The sequence below is a fragment of the Euleptes europaea genome, chromosome 9 (genome assembly GCF_029931775.1).
Source record: "Euleptes europaea isolate rEulEur1 chromosome 9, rEulEur1.hap1, whole genome shotgun sequence".
In the NCBI taxonomy this organism is placed as follows: domain Eukaryota; kingdom Metazoa; phylum Chordata; class Lepidosauria; order Squamata; family Sphaerodactylidae; genus Euleptes; species Euleptes europaea.
Window position 1 is genome coordinate 30,721,337 of NC_079320.1, and position 16,272 is coordinate 30,737,608.

The window sequence follows — 16,272 nt, forward strand, 5'->3', positions numbered from 1 at the left end:
TCTCCTAGTTCACTGTTTAGGATGCACTGAGGCCGAGCTGTATAACAGATCCCTTGCACGTAGTAGGACAGAAAAGGAACCTCTTGGCAGTTACCTGGAAATTGCTGTATTTGTACAGTGTTCCTCCAGTGTGCGTCGTAATTAGACCCATGGAAGCGACATCAACATACTGACTTGGAAAGAGGAACAGATCCACAGAGCAGCCATTAGCGACGCAGTCCTTGGCCAGAGTCTCATAAATATTTGTCTGCGGCTGAAACAGCGTCTGGAGAGTTTAAAAGCAAGTATTCTGAGTAATACACAAACTAAAATGTTTATGGGAACAGCTTGGCAATATTCACGTTTAATCAGCAGGAAAATAAGTAAATGCAATTAAAGTATTGTTTTTTTACAGGGCGACTGCACCCATGTAAACACAACATCCACTAGCATCAAAGGCAGCTGAATATACTTCGCTGAGCAGAAGTAGACATTCCCATCACAAACTGAATGTTCGCTTTGTTCACAAAACGGATTAAGTCATAACCCAAAGCTAGTTTGCACAGGCATGTTCAGAGCTTGACTGTGGCATCAACAATGTTATCAGCAACAAGACACAGGAATCCATCCTGACAGATTAAACAGAGATAAAACTTTCATTTATTGTTGAGTGATGCAAAGCACAAAAGCTTTAGATCACACTTGATCATACGCAGGTGGTCTTGTGTTTCCTACCCATCCAGTTCTGTGTCACCAAAAGCTACCTCTTAGGCAAGGATCCCAAGCCTTGCTTCCATCTGTGCTGCCCTCTTTTCCATGTCTGAAATGGTCCTCCATTGCGGGCGTGTCCCTCTGGTGCAAGGAGCCTCCATTCACGCGAGACCAGTGTCTCTCAATGACCTGGAAAGTACCTAGTGCCACAGGAAAGCACTGGATACACAGGAAAGTGGCTGGAAACCTTCACCAATGGAAGCAAGGTTTAGGATACTGGAGGACCCATTAGTTCAATGTGACAACACAGGCTAAAACTGGAGAGAGATCAGGAAGAAATCAACTCACAACATGCATATAGCCTGCCTCTGAGCCATATATAAGGGGGGGTTCTCACTGAGACAGCTGAAAAATTGGGCTCAGTCATCAGTGACCGACATGCACAAGTGAATCAGCCCTAATGTGTGTGTGTAAAGTGACGTCAAGTCAGTGACTTTCAAGACAAGTGATTAAGCAGAGGTGATTTGCCAATGCCTTCCTCTGCAGAGTCTTCCTTGGTGGTCTCCCTTCCAAGTACTTTCCCTGCCTAGCTTCCGAGATCAGGATAGACCCTGCCGCCTTCCCTCCCTAATCACTTCTAACAGAAGCCATTAAAAATGCCTTCTTTGGGCCCTCAAGCAGATTTAGGGCTTTACACTCAATACAGTTAAGCAGGCTAAAGCATTGAAAACACTCATATGCAACATCATGTTAAAAGACAACAAGGAAGAACACTAAAAATCTTTGTCAGAAAAAATATTAATTATCATTTAGCTTATGGTTACTGTTCTTGGTGGAAATTCGGTACAGCAAATATAACCATCTACATCTTTTAACTTTTACAGTAAACTACAAATAAATTATGAAGTACTTTCTCCTTCTCTGTATTGACCAGTTTTCTATCATCTCGATTTTTTAGCTTCCCTGGTGCTTCCGCAGTCGGCAGCGACGAATGGAAGATAAACAGCTTTCCAGCACATTCCGCTGCCTGTTGTAAAGATACAAAAAATGACCTTTATTTTGTTGTGGTTATAAACATTTGGGCAAAATTTTCATAAGATTTTAGCCGAGTCTCAAATGCCAATGTAAACTCCAAACCATCATAAACTAAACAGTCCATTTATTTACAGCCTGAACTTTTGTGGCACCAAAATTCCCAAAGAACGCAACTGGAAAGTTGAGAACTTAATATCCACAAATACTTAATCCAAACACAGAAATGTTTAACTCGGGAGAAGAGCTACAAACACTTCCACTTCCATGCTACAAACAATATTAAATGACCAGTCTCAGAAAACTTGCATCTCGAAGAGCTGTGCTGTGCTGACAATTCCTAATCAGCATGAAGGGAATTCAAACACTACAGCTCAGCAGAAAAAGCAATTTACTGTCCTCTTGCAAAACAGAACTCATTTGCTTTTATCTGGGCCTGGCCGCACAATGTCCAGTCATTAATCTGTCCCTCTGGTATGAAACATCTGGCCCAATATTGGGGATATAATTACAAAACTATATACATTGGGGATATAAGTATAAAATGCAAGAGTTGGGAGCGGGGGAACCTGCTGACGCTGCTCCTGCCTGTATGAAGATCATTGCCACCATGCTGATAATGCAATTTAAGTTGTAAATGTTCAGTGTACATGGCTTCACTGGCACAAGCAACTGGGAGGAGGAGGAGGAGGAGGAGGAAGAAGAGTTGGTTTTTATATGCCAACTTTCTCTACCACTTAAGGGAGACTCAAACCGGCTTACGATCACCTGCCCTTCCCCTCCCCACAACAGGCACCCTGTGAGGAAGGTGGGGCTGAGAGAGCTCTAAGAGAACTGTGACTAGCCCAAGGTCACCCAGCTGGCTTCATGGGTAGGAGTGGGGAAACCAACCCAGTTCACCAGATTAGCCTCCGCCGCTCATGTGGAGGAGTGGGGAATCAAACCCGGTTCTCCAGATCAGAGGCCGCCGCTCCAAACCACCGCTCTTAACCAAAACACCATGCTGGCTCTCTTTTACATTTAAGTTGTAAATGTTCAGTTTACATGGCTTCACTGGCACAAGCAACTGTGAGGAGGATGCCCCAGCACAGAGCTGTAGTGACAGATCCCCATTATTCAGTTCTCAAGGCCACGGGAAAGAGGCTCAAGTCAGGAAATCTCCCTGTCTCTGCTTCTGCATCTCCCCTCTGAAATTCCTGTAACTACAGTTCCTTGACACAGCACATATGGCACGTGCAGGTGATTAAGTGCAATCCCTGACCAAGTAAGCAGAATTCAAATTAAGGCCTACTCAGAGCAGGGTGTGTGCTTGTGCAATGATGCAGCATCGCTCCCATTATGGCGATTAGGCCGTCTCTTGATCTAGTCTAAACTGTGAATCAGCTTCAAAGGACGCAGAAGATGGCAGCATTCCCAGCAGTTACTAATCTAGGGCTTAGTGGATAACTCGAGGATAAAAGTGAATACCAAAGGGTTTGCATTCTAGATAAGTGGTATCAGCAAAGCGCAGCTTGATGCAGTCCCAATGTCTACAATCTGGCAAATGTCTGGCTGCTGCTGTTTGTGCTTTTAGTTTCGTATCTTTTTTTGTTGTGCCTCAGCCAATTCAGATCAAGATCAGGAGCACCATAAAGACATAGGCAGCTATCACAGACCATTCATTTTCATCCCATTCTGTCATTTTTACCCACCAAAACACAGCTCTGGAAGGATCCTCCTGCTTTGAGGCAATCGAGAAATTATTTTGCCATACACACCCCGGGATGAGATACTTCAGTAAACCAAAATAGTTGTGGGCTAATTATGGGTGGATAACTTTATCAAATCCTCATTGAATGTGATCCATGCATGGTCACCTCCAGATTTGACTACTGTAACTTGCTCTACGCAGGGCTGCCCTTGGGTCTGCTCCGGAAACTTCAACTGGTCCAGAATGCAGCGGCAAAGGTCCTTACAGGGACTCCTTGATACAGGGAGAGCCCACAACCAACTGATGCTCCAGCAGCTGCACTGACTCCAGATTGAATATGGATCAGGTTTAATGTTCTGGTATTGACCTTTAAGGACCTAAATGGTCTGGGACCATCGTACCTGAGGGACCGCCTCTCCAGATACACCCTCAAAGAGCACTAAGCTCCTCTAATAATAACTTACTAGTGCTCCCTGGCCCGAGAAACATCTGGCTCTCCGGCCTACTGGAACTCTCTGTCAAATGAGACCAGGGCCCTGTGGGACTTAGTTCAGTTCCGCAGGGCCTACAAGACAGAGATGTTCTGCCAGGCCTATGGTTGAGGACAGCAACAGTTTCCATCAAATCTGGCCTCCCTGCTCCTGTTTTTGCAAATTTATGCCTGTTACATCTTGCTCATACGCCTTGTCTCTCCTGCTTCCAAAGTTACATTCCAAAGTTACATTCCCAACTGTGCTATTCTTATAAATGATATATTTCTATAGCACTTTTAACACAAAAGAGTTTTATAGTCCTCATCCCTGTGAGGCAGATGAAACCTGAAGCATAGTGCTCATCCCCTACCAGGTGAGCTTTATCGCTAAGTGTAGACTGTAACCAAGCCAAACCTAGGTTCTGAGCATCTCATAAGGTATTTGTTCAAAAGACTGTGCAGGCAATTTCATAATTTGATAAATGATGCATGAACAAGTGGGTCAAAGCATTTTTCTCAAGGCAGTGTCTGCAAACAATTCCAGAACAAATAATGGAAAGGGAGAAATCTGTCGAAATGGGGTCAAGTTAAAGCAGGAGGAAAATAGTTATCATAGAACAGGCATAATTGCTTTGGAGGAAAGGTATGTACAATATCTAGCTTCCTAACAACTGCTGGACCATTAATTCAATACCTGTCAAAAGCAGTAAGATTCACACAAACGGCTTTCACTCTAGATCCAGCAAGCTAGCCATTCACTATTGTTGTCAAGAGTGGCCTGGGTAAGGCTTAGTACATTTATGGGCATCTTGAGTGATCATTTCTGAAGACTCCCCAAATGTAAAAAACAATTAGACAAAGCAGCAATTTGTACCTGGACATCTATTTTCTTTTATGAAGATGGTATGAATTAGAGATACTGAGATCATTTGATTTATGTAGCATAACTTGCATTACTGTATTTGCTCACAGTTGGCATCATAAGAAAAAAGAAACATAAGAAAAATAAATGTAGAGACTAGAAGTCTGCTAGGCCACTGAGATTGCTTTCATGGTAAATATATACAAAAAAATTCCAGATGGACCTAGATTGATCCCTTTGAAGTCGTGATGTATTCATTTTATGGGTTTTGGTTTTAATTTTCTTGCATGTGCGCTCCCAGCACGTTTGTTTATTTCTTTCACTCATGACAGATGATGTTTGGAATTTATCTAAATTTATATAAATAAATACCTCTTCTTTCAAACTAAACTCACACACTATATTTAATACAAAGAAGCCAACACCATTAATAACTAAACTTTCTCCAAAGAATAACAAAATCGTAGTTCCTAACTAGCACCCGAAATTGAACTACATCTTTAACCGAACAAAATAACAACATCTGTGGCAAAAAAATGTAACCAAGCCAAATCAGGGCAGCGTGAACTACCCACTTAGAATCATTAGTATTATTTATATAGTGCCATCAATGCACATGGTGCTTTGAGTTTGCGATGACAAGAACCTGCCCGGATAAGATAAACTAACATTTGCCATTAAAAAAACCAATCAAGACGGGAAGGACGTGACTGCCAGGATGAAAAGGAAAAGTGAATTCCAACATGAGGAATGCTGAAAATTCTTGAATGGCAGGGTTTTTAGGTCTTAGCCACCATTTTGGATTGCCTAGGCAACCCAAAAGAACTTCACCAAAGATGAAAGTATGAGGACATGAAGCAGGCACTGGTGGAAGGAAGGGATTTACTTCCCCACAAGTCCTCATGGGTTCCTCTCTTACGTGTGCAAATCAGAAACTCTATTTTATGAATCATAAATTCAGGGACAATGAAGCTGAAATGGCATACAAGATGAGATTCTAAAAACTAGAAGGATCTGCACACTCTTTTACTGTGTATTCAGAAGCAGTTATCCTTTGAAAAGTTGTTTTGCAGAAATGTGTGTTCACACAAAGGCATTGGGCTGGGACAGCAGGATTTCTTTCTCCCTCCCCCGGATGGTCATATCACAAAACAGCTTTTGGAAGCCTCTTTAATTTCAAAAGCAGGCCTTTTTGACATAGTGGAAACAGACACAGTTCTTTGGATCCCAGACAGTATACAAATATTTACATATGCGTATCATATTGCACATTATATTGTGCAGGTACATGAATGCACATATATTTCATGCATTATTGGAATGAATTTTAGGTAATTTTCCCCATTGTTATTAGATTTTTACATACTTTAAAAAATATACACTAGACCAGGATTTGTCATATTATTATTAAAATTCTTTTTTATGAATATCCATGAATGAATTGGATGTGAGCTACTCACATTGAAATACCCTTACGAACAGGAAATATTGTTCAGTGCTAATTTTCAAAAGTTACTATTGGCAGCAGAGAGGGTTTTGTTTGCCAAATAACTCAAAATAAATGACAAACTATGAAAGATTTCATTTTTTCATTGTTATAATGCATTTATTACTGCAAGATACATATTTGAAAACTAGTTTTACCACAGAAATTTAATTCTGGGTTAATAGACACATTATACCACAAGAAGGATTCACTTGATTAGATTTATTTAACATATGGAAGGCTATATAAAATATTAAAGGACCTTAGAGGATATATCATTTCTTTTATGTACTCTGGATTTTCATGAAAGCCTTTTTCAAAAAATGTCCATTCCTTATTACCTGCAAATCATTCCTAAATAAGTGAACAGCACAAGGTTCATGACAGAGCGGCGATTAGAACCTGGGTGTTCTAGTTCCCGTCCAACACTTAAACTACTACTTCACGTAGACTTTATTGAGACTATTCTCTGGACTCTGAATTTGTACTTTGGAGATCACAGTATGTCAAATGCAACTGCTGATGCAACCTTAAACTGAACCTCCTTCACACAGAATGCTTTCCCTAAGGGGGGGGGAAATGTGTGTAACTCCAGTGTATGCTGTTGCGTTCTGTATAACTGTAATAAAACTATTGATCATATTGATTTTACTGTGGGTGCTGAAAAACCATGTCAGTCAGCTACTTCCCAGTGTACAAATAAATAGAAAACACAACCTTATACATGGGTCAATATTTACTTTTTTCCCTTTCCTTCACAGCATGTCTAGACTATAGCCCAGAGAGATCATGAAATTCAAGTGCTTTCTTGCTTTATCATACAGACAGACTTCAGACTATTAGTGGTGTCTTTTCATGCTTCCTATTGTGACTGGTGGGAAAGGCTAACTTCAACCATGGGGTGGGGCAGTAGCTTACAGTGCATTCCTAAGGAGAGTTACTCCAGTTCAAGCCAATTGAAATGAATGGGCTTGTGTGTGTGTGTGTGTGTGTTAAGTGCCGTTATGTGGCTTCCGACTCATGGCGACCCTATGAATCAATGTCATCCAAAATGTCCTATCTTTGACTTAGAATGGGCTTAGACTGGAGTAACTCTCCTTAGGAATGCACTGTATGTATAGTAGAACATGTTCTTTGTATGCAGAATGTCCCAGGTCCAATCCCTGGAATCTCCAATTAAAAGGATCAGTTAGTGGGTAATGTGAAACACTTCTGCCCAGGAACCTGGAGAGCCTCTGTCAGTCACAGTACTGATCTTGACAGACCAACAGTCTGACTTAGTATCCAGCAACTTTATAACCAAGCACCACTTTCATAGTTTATCAAGTCAGACTTTTTGTACGAACAGAAACATCCTAACCTTTAGTGCTTCCATGCCAGCCTGGATAATGGGAGCAAAGACAGTCTCACTCTCGTTAGTATCTGTAAACATCTCTGGAATCTGGTCCAGTAAGCTGGGGAAGGAGGAGAAGATGAAGGTTTCAGCAGTTTAGAGAAGACAGAATAATCTTTACAACCAAGTAAAACCACATAAAGACATTTGATCCTCTGCTGAAAAATTAATTGTGCACTGAAAACAGTTTAACAGGATTTCAGTTGTTAGCTTAAAAGCTTTGAGTTCTGCTCCGCAGGACAAAATGTGTTGGCAATTTAAGAATGCAAATGACTTCTTGAAATATGATAGATAAAATGCTACTATACAATTTAACAAATTATTTCCATTGTATTGAATCACATGTACAAATATACGCACTAGTTTCATATCTTAAAAGCCCCCAAATTTTATTCAAAATAGCAAAACTGGAAATATCAGGGTGCGAATACAATACCAAACCAGCACAAATTGAATTGATCATGTGTACTGATTTTTCAATGACAAGTCAGAGCTTCGAGGTGGCCTTTCTTATTTTTCATTATCATATCATTCATCACTCTTATATCCCGCTCTCCTATTACCAATCCTATTACAATCTTATTCTCATCTATGCTATTTTTATTTTGTCCTTCCTTCAAGGACAGTGTGCATGCTTTCATCTTCACAACCATCCAGCACATTCTAGTGGTATTCTAGGAAAAGGGCGACTGGCCTGAGGTCGTCTAGTGAGTGTCCATGGAAGAAGGGAGATTTGAACCAAGAATCATCAGTCCTGGGCCAACTCTCTCACCACTACAATAGCTGCTCTACTTATGCCAGTAGTGTCTGCAATGAGACATTCCTTGCCGTTGAGGTACCTGTCATCTCAAAAGGGTGGGGGGTGTTATTTCCTCCCACATTATCTCATCAGGCAGTCGTTCAGAAATATCTGGTTTTCCTCTTGGTAGACTGCTGCATAGGAATTCATCAGAATAAAATCGATTGGAGTCTAACACTATACTCATCAGCAACAAGACAAAGTACTTGTGGTGTAGTGGCTAAGAGCGGTGGTTTGGAGCAGTGGACTTTAATCTGGAGAACCAGGCTTGATTCCCCACTCCTCCACATGAGTGTGTGTGTTAAGTGCCGTCAAGTCACTTCCGATTCATGGCAACCCTATGAATGAAAGTCCTCCAAAATGTTCTATCTTTGACAGCCTTGCTCAGATCTTGCAAATTGAGGGCTGTGGCTTCCTTTATTGAGTCAGTCCATCTCTTGTTGGGTCTTCCTCTTTTCCTGCTGCCCTCAACTTTTCCTAGCATAACTGTCTTTTCCAGTGACTCTTGTCGTCTCATGATGTGACCACATGAGTGGTGGTTGCTAATCTAGCGAACTGGATTGGTTTCCCCACATGGAAAAGTTGACCTTGGGCAAACCACAGATCTCTTAGAGCTCTCTCAGCCCCACCTCTCAGCCAGTTTGATTCTTCCTTAAGTGGTAGAGAAAGTCAGCATATAAAAACCAACTCTTCTTCTACTGCCTCATGACTGGGTGTTATGTGCATGAAGCAGTGATTAAATTGACACTATCAGCACTGCAGTCTTCCTAGAACTGAGGGACAGTATCTGCACATGTGAAGTTGGATCCAGCCAATTTTTTGCTCAGTCTTGGACACTTTCACTCCTTATTATAGCCACTGCCATGCATGGCTTTTTGTCCATGCAGGTCCCCAGCATAGGCTTTTTGGTGGTCTAAACGGACCCCTGCCCTGCCCTGGATTGCCCAGGCTAGCCCTATCTTGTCAGATCTTGGAAACTAAGCAGGGTCAGCTCTGGCTAGTATTTGGATGGGAAACCACCAAGGAATGCCAGGGTTACCATGCGGAGGAAGGCAACAGCAAACCACCTCTATTAGTCTCTTGCCTTGAAAACCCCATAAAGGGTCGCAGTAAGTCAGCTGCAACTTGAGTTGCTCCAGTCTAAGCCCATTGATTTCAGTGGACTTAGACTTGAGTAACTCTGCATAGGATTGCACTGCAAAGGAAATTGGCATGATCATCAAGCTGCTGCCCTACCACCTATATGATCAATGTGCATGTGCAAGCATTCTTGTGTGCTCACATCCTCACTGGGCAAGATTCCCAGTGCTGCATACAGATCAGAACCGTATGCACAGCTGCCATGAGGTGGTCTGTATTCTCAGCTTTTCCAGCAAAGTTAGGAGACAAGGATATTGAACATCTTTCCCCTACGATCAATCAATCAATTAATATTCTTAGAGCAGATTTACACATCCAGCCTAACCTGTGGATCTGCTCGTTTCCCCATGCAGTTTGTGTTAATGCTTTTCCACAATGGTTTGTTTTTTAAGACTGTACTTGGGGGTATTTCTATCTCCTCCCTAAAGATACCCTCTTTGGGGTGGAATGTATAGGAGAAATGGGAGCCACATTTCTTACTTTTTATTCTTTATCTACCAAGGCTTCTGTTGAAGTATGGGAAAACTGCTTCCCTCTGTTCTCTGATTTTAAGACAAAAATACCTTAAACCAGAGAGGAGAAGAAAGCAGAATATACAAAGAAAGTGTTAAGAGAAACATAAAGCAGGAACATACCATGATTGACAAGAAAAGTAGGGAGAACAGAATAAAAACAACCCACAAGGAAAGAACAAAAATATCCAAGCAAACCACCACATCAGCGAGATCCGCAGGGAAATAATAACACTTGGGGATCGTAACCATGATAAAAGGTAAATGTGCAAAGTAGCTCTTAGAACCACCTACTGATAGTTTGTGCAGTCAACATTTGTATGTATTTATTTATAGATCAGGATTATGCTGTTTAAACAGACAGACATTGAACAGATTGATTGTATGCAAACTGAGGTGGTTAACCACTTTGATTTCTATAGAAGAAATCAAGATACACACACACACACATATATATATATCTGAATCTGAAAAGTATAAATGATTTGTTTACTTATTTATAACAGATCGTGACTCTTGAAAGTTCACAAGGAAGCCATCCAGTAAAGGGACAAACACTTCACTGACATCAGTGACCACCATCATCTGAGGTTGTGCAAGGTTGCTCTTTACGTTGAAGAAATGGAGGACTTTGTTGTAGGTGACAAATCCAACTCGAATGGTCGAGGCCTCCTCTTGCTCTTCCCTTAAAGAGAAATTATTTTAGAAAGCACAGTTGCAGGTAATTTCACAGCTGGGGGGGTAGGGAGGCTAGCTCTAATTTATGGTCAATTCTGACTGGCTACGCTTGAAGACACAAGAAGTATCTTAATGAAATATCCAGACTTCAGCCTTACATACAGTAGATATGACCAAGATAAATCAAATACTGTATATGTGGTTAAAAAAAAAATTAACAGCCTGATGCATAAATAAGAGTTATGCCAGTGCCAGCGGATATTATTTGCTTCCTGAGTAGTTTCCCATTGAGCCAGAATGCTATAAATATCTCTCCCTTTGTACCAGCACTTTTCCTTTCAAGTGAAGGGAAATGGCAATTAATACTTAAAAAAATAAATGTCTTGTTATTGATCACAATTGGTCACAGCACAGGTTTGCTGTTGGGGTATGAATAACACCAATTAATTATGATTCACTGGTTAATCATGGCCCCACCGATTTCCACTCCCTGCTCTTGCCTGTTCCATGATGCTGGAAAGCGGGCGCAGCCTCGGCGGCACCTGGCTTTAAAGGGGGAGGGCAGGTCGACGCAATGGGTCCACGCCACAGGTCTGCGTGGCCCTTTGCCCCTTCTGACTGGCGCCCTGGTGGAGACATCCAAAAGACTCCCATTGGGTCCTGCTCCCAACCCCCTACCGCCGACTGGAGCCCCGGAAGAGCTCCTCTCTGTGCCCACCCCCAGCTTCGTGCCACAAATCAGCCCCAGGTGTTTCAGGGACAGGGCTTCATACTGTTGGGTTGGATCTAAGTATCAGAAGAAGGCACCAGAGGAATGTGAGGGTGTGATGGAACGAAATAGTCAGTTTCAACCCATTATTGGCAATCCTGGTTTGGAGGGAAGCAAAACCATAGTCTGCCAGTCCAGACAGAATGGCAAAGTATAGTTTATACTAAATCAGAAATCTGTCCTTAGTTCTAAGCATGTGAGGGGGGTGGGGGACTGCATGAACCCAGGACTCTTGTTATGTAGTGCCAAACGATGGCTTCATTACGTTAAACCAACGGAAGAAGAGTTTCTGGTTACTTGCAAATGTAGTAGAAAAAAAGGCCTCTAAGGAACAAGATAGGTAAAAAAAATGCAAGCTGTGCCCCCACGCCTTTTCCTTTTAAACTGATGACTTATGAAAAACCCATGCTATATATTTAAAGCTGTGGCATCTGTACGGACAAAAAAAATTACAATATAAGGAATCCTCCAAGAATTTCAGTCATTCATGTGAAGGAAGAAGTTTCAGAGCAAAGTAAAATAAGTAAGACAAGTAACTGCTGGGAGGACTTTGTTATTCAAATACTTGGGACTGAGAGTTCGTTGAATTTTGTTCTTGGGACAAGAACAAGAACTGACACACGCTCTTCTCAGCAAGCCCCGTCCGAACAAATGAAGGTGGTACAACAGCAGCATTTGGACCATTACTCCTATATTGTGGAATAGTTGACCCGAGGCTATTAGGAAGACTGCCACACTTCTATCATTTTGCAAATTGTGCAAAACAGAACTGTTCAGGAGGGCGCTCTTGTAGAATGACCAAAGCTGCAGTGTAATGGCTCAGCTCAGAAGATGACTTTTATTAGGGATAAAATCTTTCCTACAGTGATTGTCTTGTGGCTTTAAACTGCCCAACTGCATTATTTCGTCTTACTAAGAATCTTTGCTGTTAAGAGTCTAATGTTATCATATGCGGCAATCCGCTCACTGATTGCCTGATGTTATATTTTGTAATTGGTTTACTGATTGACTGAAAGTTTTTATCATCCTCCCGGTGAGAAAGGAGGATTATAAATGAAAAATAAACAAATAAATAATACTGATACAGTGACAACATGGGGATGGAAGGTAGAGATCTCAAAGAGATCCTTTGGTTCAGTATACTGATGCATGTAATGGGCAGGAGGAAATTCTAAAGAAATGGGGGAAATACTTAAGGCAGTGTTGTGGCAAACAAAGTTTGGAATGCCAAGACAAAGACCTCTAGAACAGAAAGGCATATAGAAGTTCTTTGCGTGAACATAAGGGCTCCTTTGGATCAAACTCAAAGCATTTCACTTTGCAGTGGTTGTTTGTCTTTACCAAACCGAGCATCACTATTTTCATTACCTTGGAAGTCTATCCAAGACAGTCTTCAGCTCCTCACAGATGATCTTAACAAGGCCACTCTTTATATTATTGTACGACACGTCGATCATAAAGATATAGGCTGGCGGCTGTGGAGGTCTGTTGTTCTACCAAAAAGAAATTCAGGGGGAAAAATCTCACTCACCCAGGATTCGAAATCTAGGTAAAGACTTTCACAGAATACCCAGATAATCTTTGGGAAGATTATAGTTGTAGGTTATTTATTTATTTTTGCAAAAATTAAAGGTGTTCCATGATAACTCTCTTCTACTGAGATATCACATTTCAATAAGCTGATACCAGAGGGAAAATATTTTCTCATATACAGTACCTAGGTGCCCAACTTTATGTTTCATCTTCCATTTATACACTCAGTTTGCATAAAGGTTTTAATAATTACCCAACCTAACTGCATCAAAAAGTGACTTCAGTTGTCAGAAAACATAACCAGCACTTACTGATGAACAGAACATCCTGTTTGAACAAGTAAGTTCCTTCTTCCAGCAGGCATTCACTACGCTGACAGACAGCTTGATACAGTGGTTAATGTCTTCTACTTTGACTGGTTCAAATTTATACTCATTTGTGAAGCTCACTAGGTGACTTTGGACCCATCAGTCTCCTTTGGTCTAATCTACCTGACAAAGTGGTTGTGAGGTAAAATGGGGGGAAAGGAGAACGATGCAGCTCAGCTCTTTGGAGAAAGGGAAAGACAAAAATGCAATAGATGTTTATTAAGAAGCACACAGAAGGCTTGAGGCAGCAGAAAAGCTTGAGGAAAGAGTTGGCACAGAGGATCTTTCTACACCTTCTCCTAGCAGCCTACTGTTTGCTCTAAAAATCCTTTCTGAGGGTCAGGAAATCCTTGCAAACAATATGCAGCACAGTACAGGGAGCTGCTGTGATAAGGGGGAATTAGGTAAAATCACCTCCTCTTTCATCCTCCACAGGTTTTCGGAATAAACAGCAGGCTGCTTGGGGAAGAGAAAGGCCAGGAAAGACTCACCCCACTTCCAGAAACCTTTCTGCTGGATGAAATCAGCTGAGTACCATCTTTAATTGGCACTAATCCCTGGATGCTGTTCCTTGTTATGTGAAATATTATATAACTTGTGTACAAAAATGTAATAAAGGCCACTGGTAAGCATTTGGTATATATGCTACATCCTCAGAGAGAGTAACAAAATGTGATTTAAATGCATTTTGATACTTCCACTACTTCCACTCAATTCTCAGCTGTGCTCGGAGAACGAATTGCATTAGAGATTTGAGGTACCTACAGTATAAAACTATGTGAGTATGCAAGACACAGACAAAAGCGTTTCTCAAGGCTTTTCTGAAGAAAGCACCAGTGCCAGGACAATTTATGAGAAGGCAATTGAGATATCAGATATCCGTTTCAATCACTTGTGGGGTCACCTTTGCTCTAGGAACATAAAGATGATAAACAACATCCCCCCCCCAAGCTGGCACTGGATAGTCCTTGAATTCAAACACACACTTGGCCTAGATTCCCAGGGTACTTCCACTATCAAACCATCAGCCCAAGCTCTAGCATATGTTAAGCGTTTTATGAAAGCTACTTCCTGCCCCATGATTAACTCACTACAGTTCATCTAAATGTTCACAGGTTAATTGTGAAGAGGGCAACATGAAAGTAAATTTCATATTGCGCTTAAAACAGAGGTGCAGATACATAAATGCAGATTCGCGTTAGCAAACTGTTAAGTCGTAGATTTACTATAAGCACCTTTATTTGCCTGTTGCTTATGCCCATGTGAATCCAGAGCAGTCAGATAAGTAAATGAACTTCAGCAACTTAAGGGGAGAGCTGAGCTTTTAAAAACTGCTCCAATTTCAGCATTTGCAACAGCCTTGCAAAAAATAAAAAATAATTCTTCTTGTTAAATTCCATAACAGTATATTAAAAGACTTTGGCTAACTTCCTGCCACATTTACAGTAAAAGCACGATACTTCACATTTGCTAAATTCATTCCATTCCAAAGAAGCACAACACTACTCAACAGCTGTTATTGGTTAACGTATTCCCTAACTGTTCATCCTCATTGTTATTCAAGCATAAAGGAAAGTTATGGTTTTCCCTTAAACATATTGAGAAGTACATTATTTTACTTCTATTGTATTGAACCCAACCTTCCCAAATCATAAATGTACCACATCAGTGACACAAGTTATCACCTTTACAGTATGGACTATCATTTTAAAAAAAAGGTATGGCAGGCAGTCCATAAATTGATTTTTAAAAAAATGGAATTTAAACTCATACACTGTCATCCTGGAGGCCTGTGAGTGCTCAAATGCACATAACATGAAGCAACTAGGCTTCTCTATTTATGTCAACAGAGGAAAGCAATCCGTGCTAGAAGAAACAGATATAGTTACTCCACTGAAACAAATGGAGAAGCTCTTGAGGGTGAGGAATCACTTGGCAAACTGTAAGCAATGGGTAATTTACTTTATGCAGGCTCAGTGCAATTTACCACACTTGACTTTCTTTTGACTTTATGCAGTTTCAGTGCAATTTACCACGCTCAGTTTTGTTTTGACTATACCTTATATAATTATAATTTACAATCAATTTAAGTACTTCAGTTTAACTGGGTTTTGAGAATGTAATTGGAAATTACTGAAACAATCCTATGTACACTTACTGGATTTAAGCTTCTCTAAAACACCGTGCTCCTAGTTCTCCAATAAATATTTAATGGTACATGGGGCTTTTTAAACATCCTGTATAATCCCATGCCTTCCCTCCCCCTGTGAAAGGTTCACATTGATCCGGCACACACATTACAAAATGTTTTCATACTGAACAGACTTACCTTGCAATAATCTAAAGTAGCAACATATTCATATGATCCCAGAGATAACTCTGGTCTTTCGTAGTGGTCTATTCTTCTGCCAATGTGGTCCAGATGTTGAAAATAGAATGGAGGGACTACGGAAAAAAGAAAAACAAGAAAGCTAATTTCTCTTCCTTTGTTAAACACAGATGAACAAATAGAACATCTTGCAGCATGGCTTTAATATGCTTATAGCTAGCAGTAAATTTTATATAGGAACTGAATTAAGTTTCATGACTCTACACTAGTCTTTTTACACGATCAAAAGCTGCAGTGCATTTTCTAGCACAGTATTTACTTGAAAACTCAGTAAGAAAAATTAAATGCGCTAATTCGCTTGCAATATACTTCAGCCAAAATCTCAGAATCCTCACCAAGCATCTCTACAGCAGTTGAGGCTGCAAGTGTGTTATAGCCATTGGCCCTTTGTGGACATAGTTTGTGACACTGGTTTTCTGTTCATAGAAAAGGTCTTCCTAACTTCTCAGCTGAATACTT

The 16,272-nt window shown here is 40.8% G+C and overlaps 1 protein-coding gene across 1 annotated transcript in view; it reads right to left on the reverse strand.

Annotated features, from left to right (window-relative positions):
* SEC24D (SEC24 homolog D, COPII coat complex component) overlaps positions 1-16,272 on the reverse strand; it is a 67,757-nt gene that overhangs the window by 21,546 nt on the left and 29,939 nt on the right. Inside the window, exons 9-14 of the mRNA XM_056855949.1 lie at positions 15,754-15,869; positions 12,892-13,016; positions 10,570-10,761; positions 7,593-7,686; positions 1,601-1,717; positions 95-265 (exon numbers count right to left, since the gene is read on the reverse strand). Of these exons, the coding sequence (XP_056711927.1) occupies positions 95-265; positions 1,601-1,717; positions 7,593-7,686; positions 10,570-10,761; positions 12,892-13,016; positions 15,754-15,869 (815 nt within the window). The remainder of the gene's footprint in view (positions 1-94; positions 266-1,600; positions 1,718-7,592; positions 7,687-10,569; positions 10,762-12,891; positions 13,017-15,753; positions 15,870-16,272) is intronic.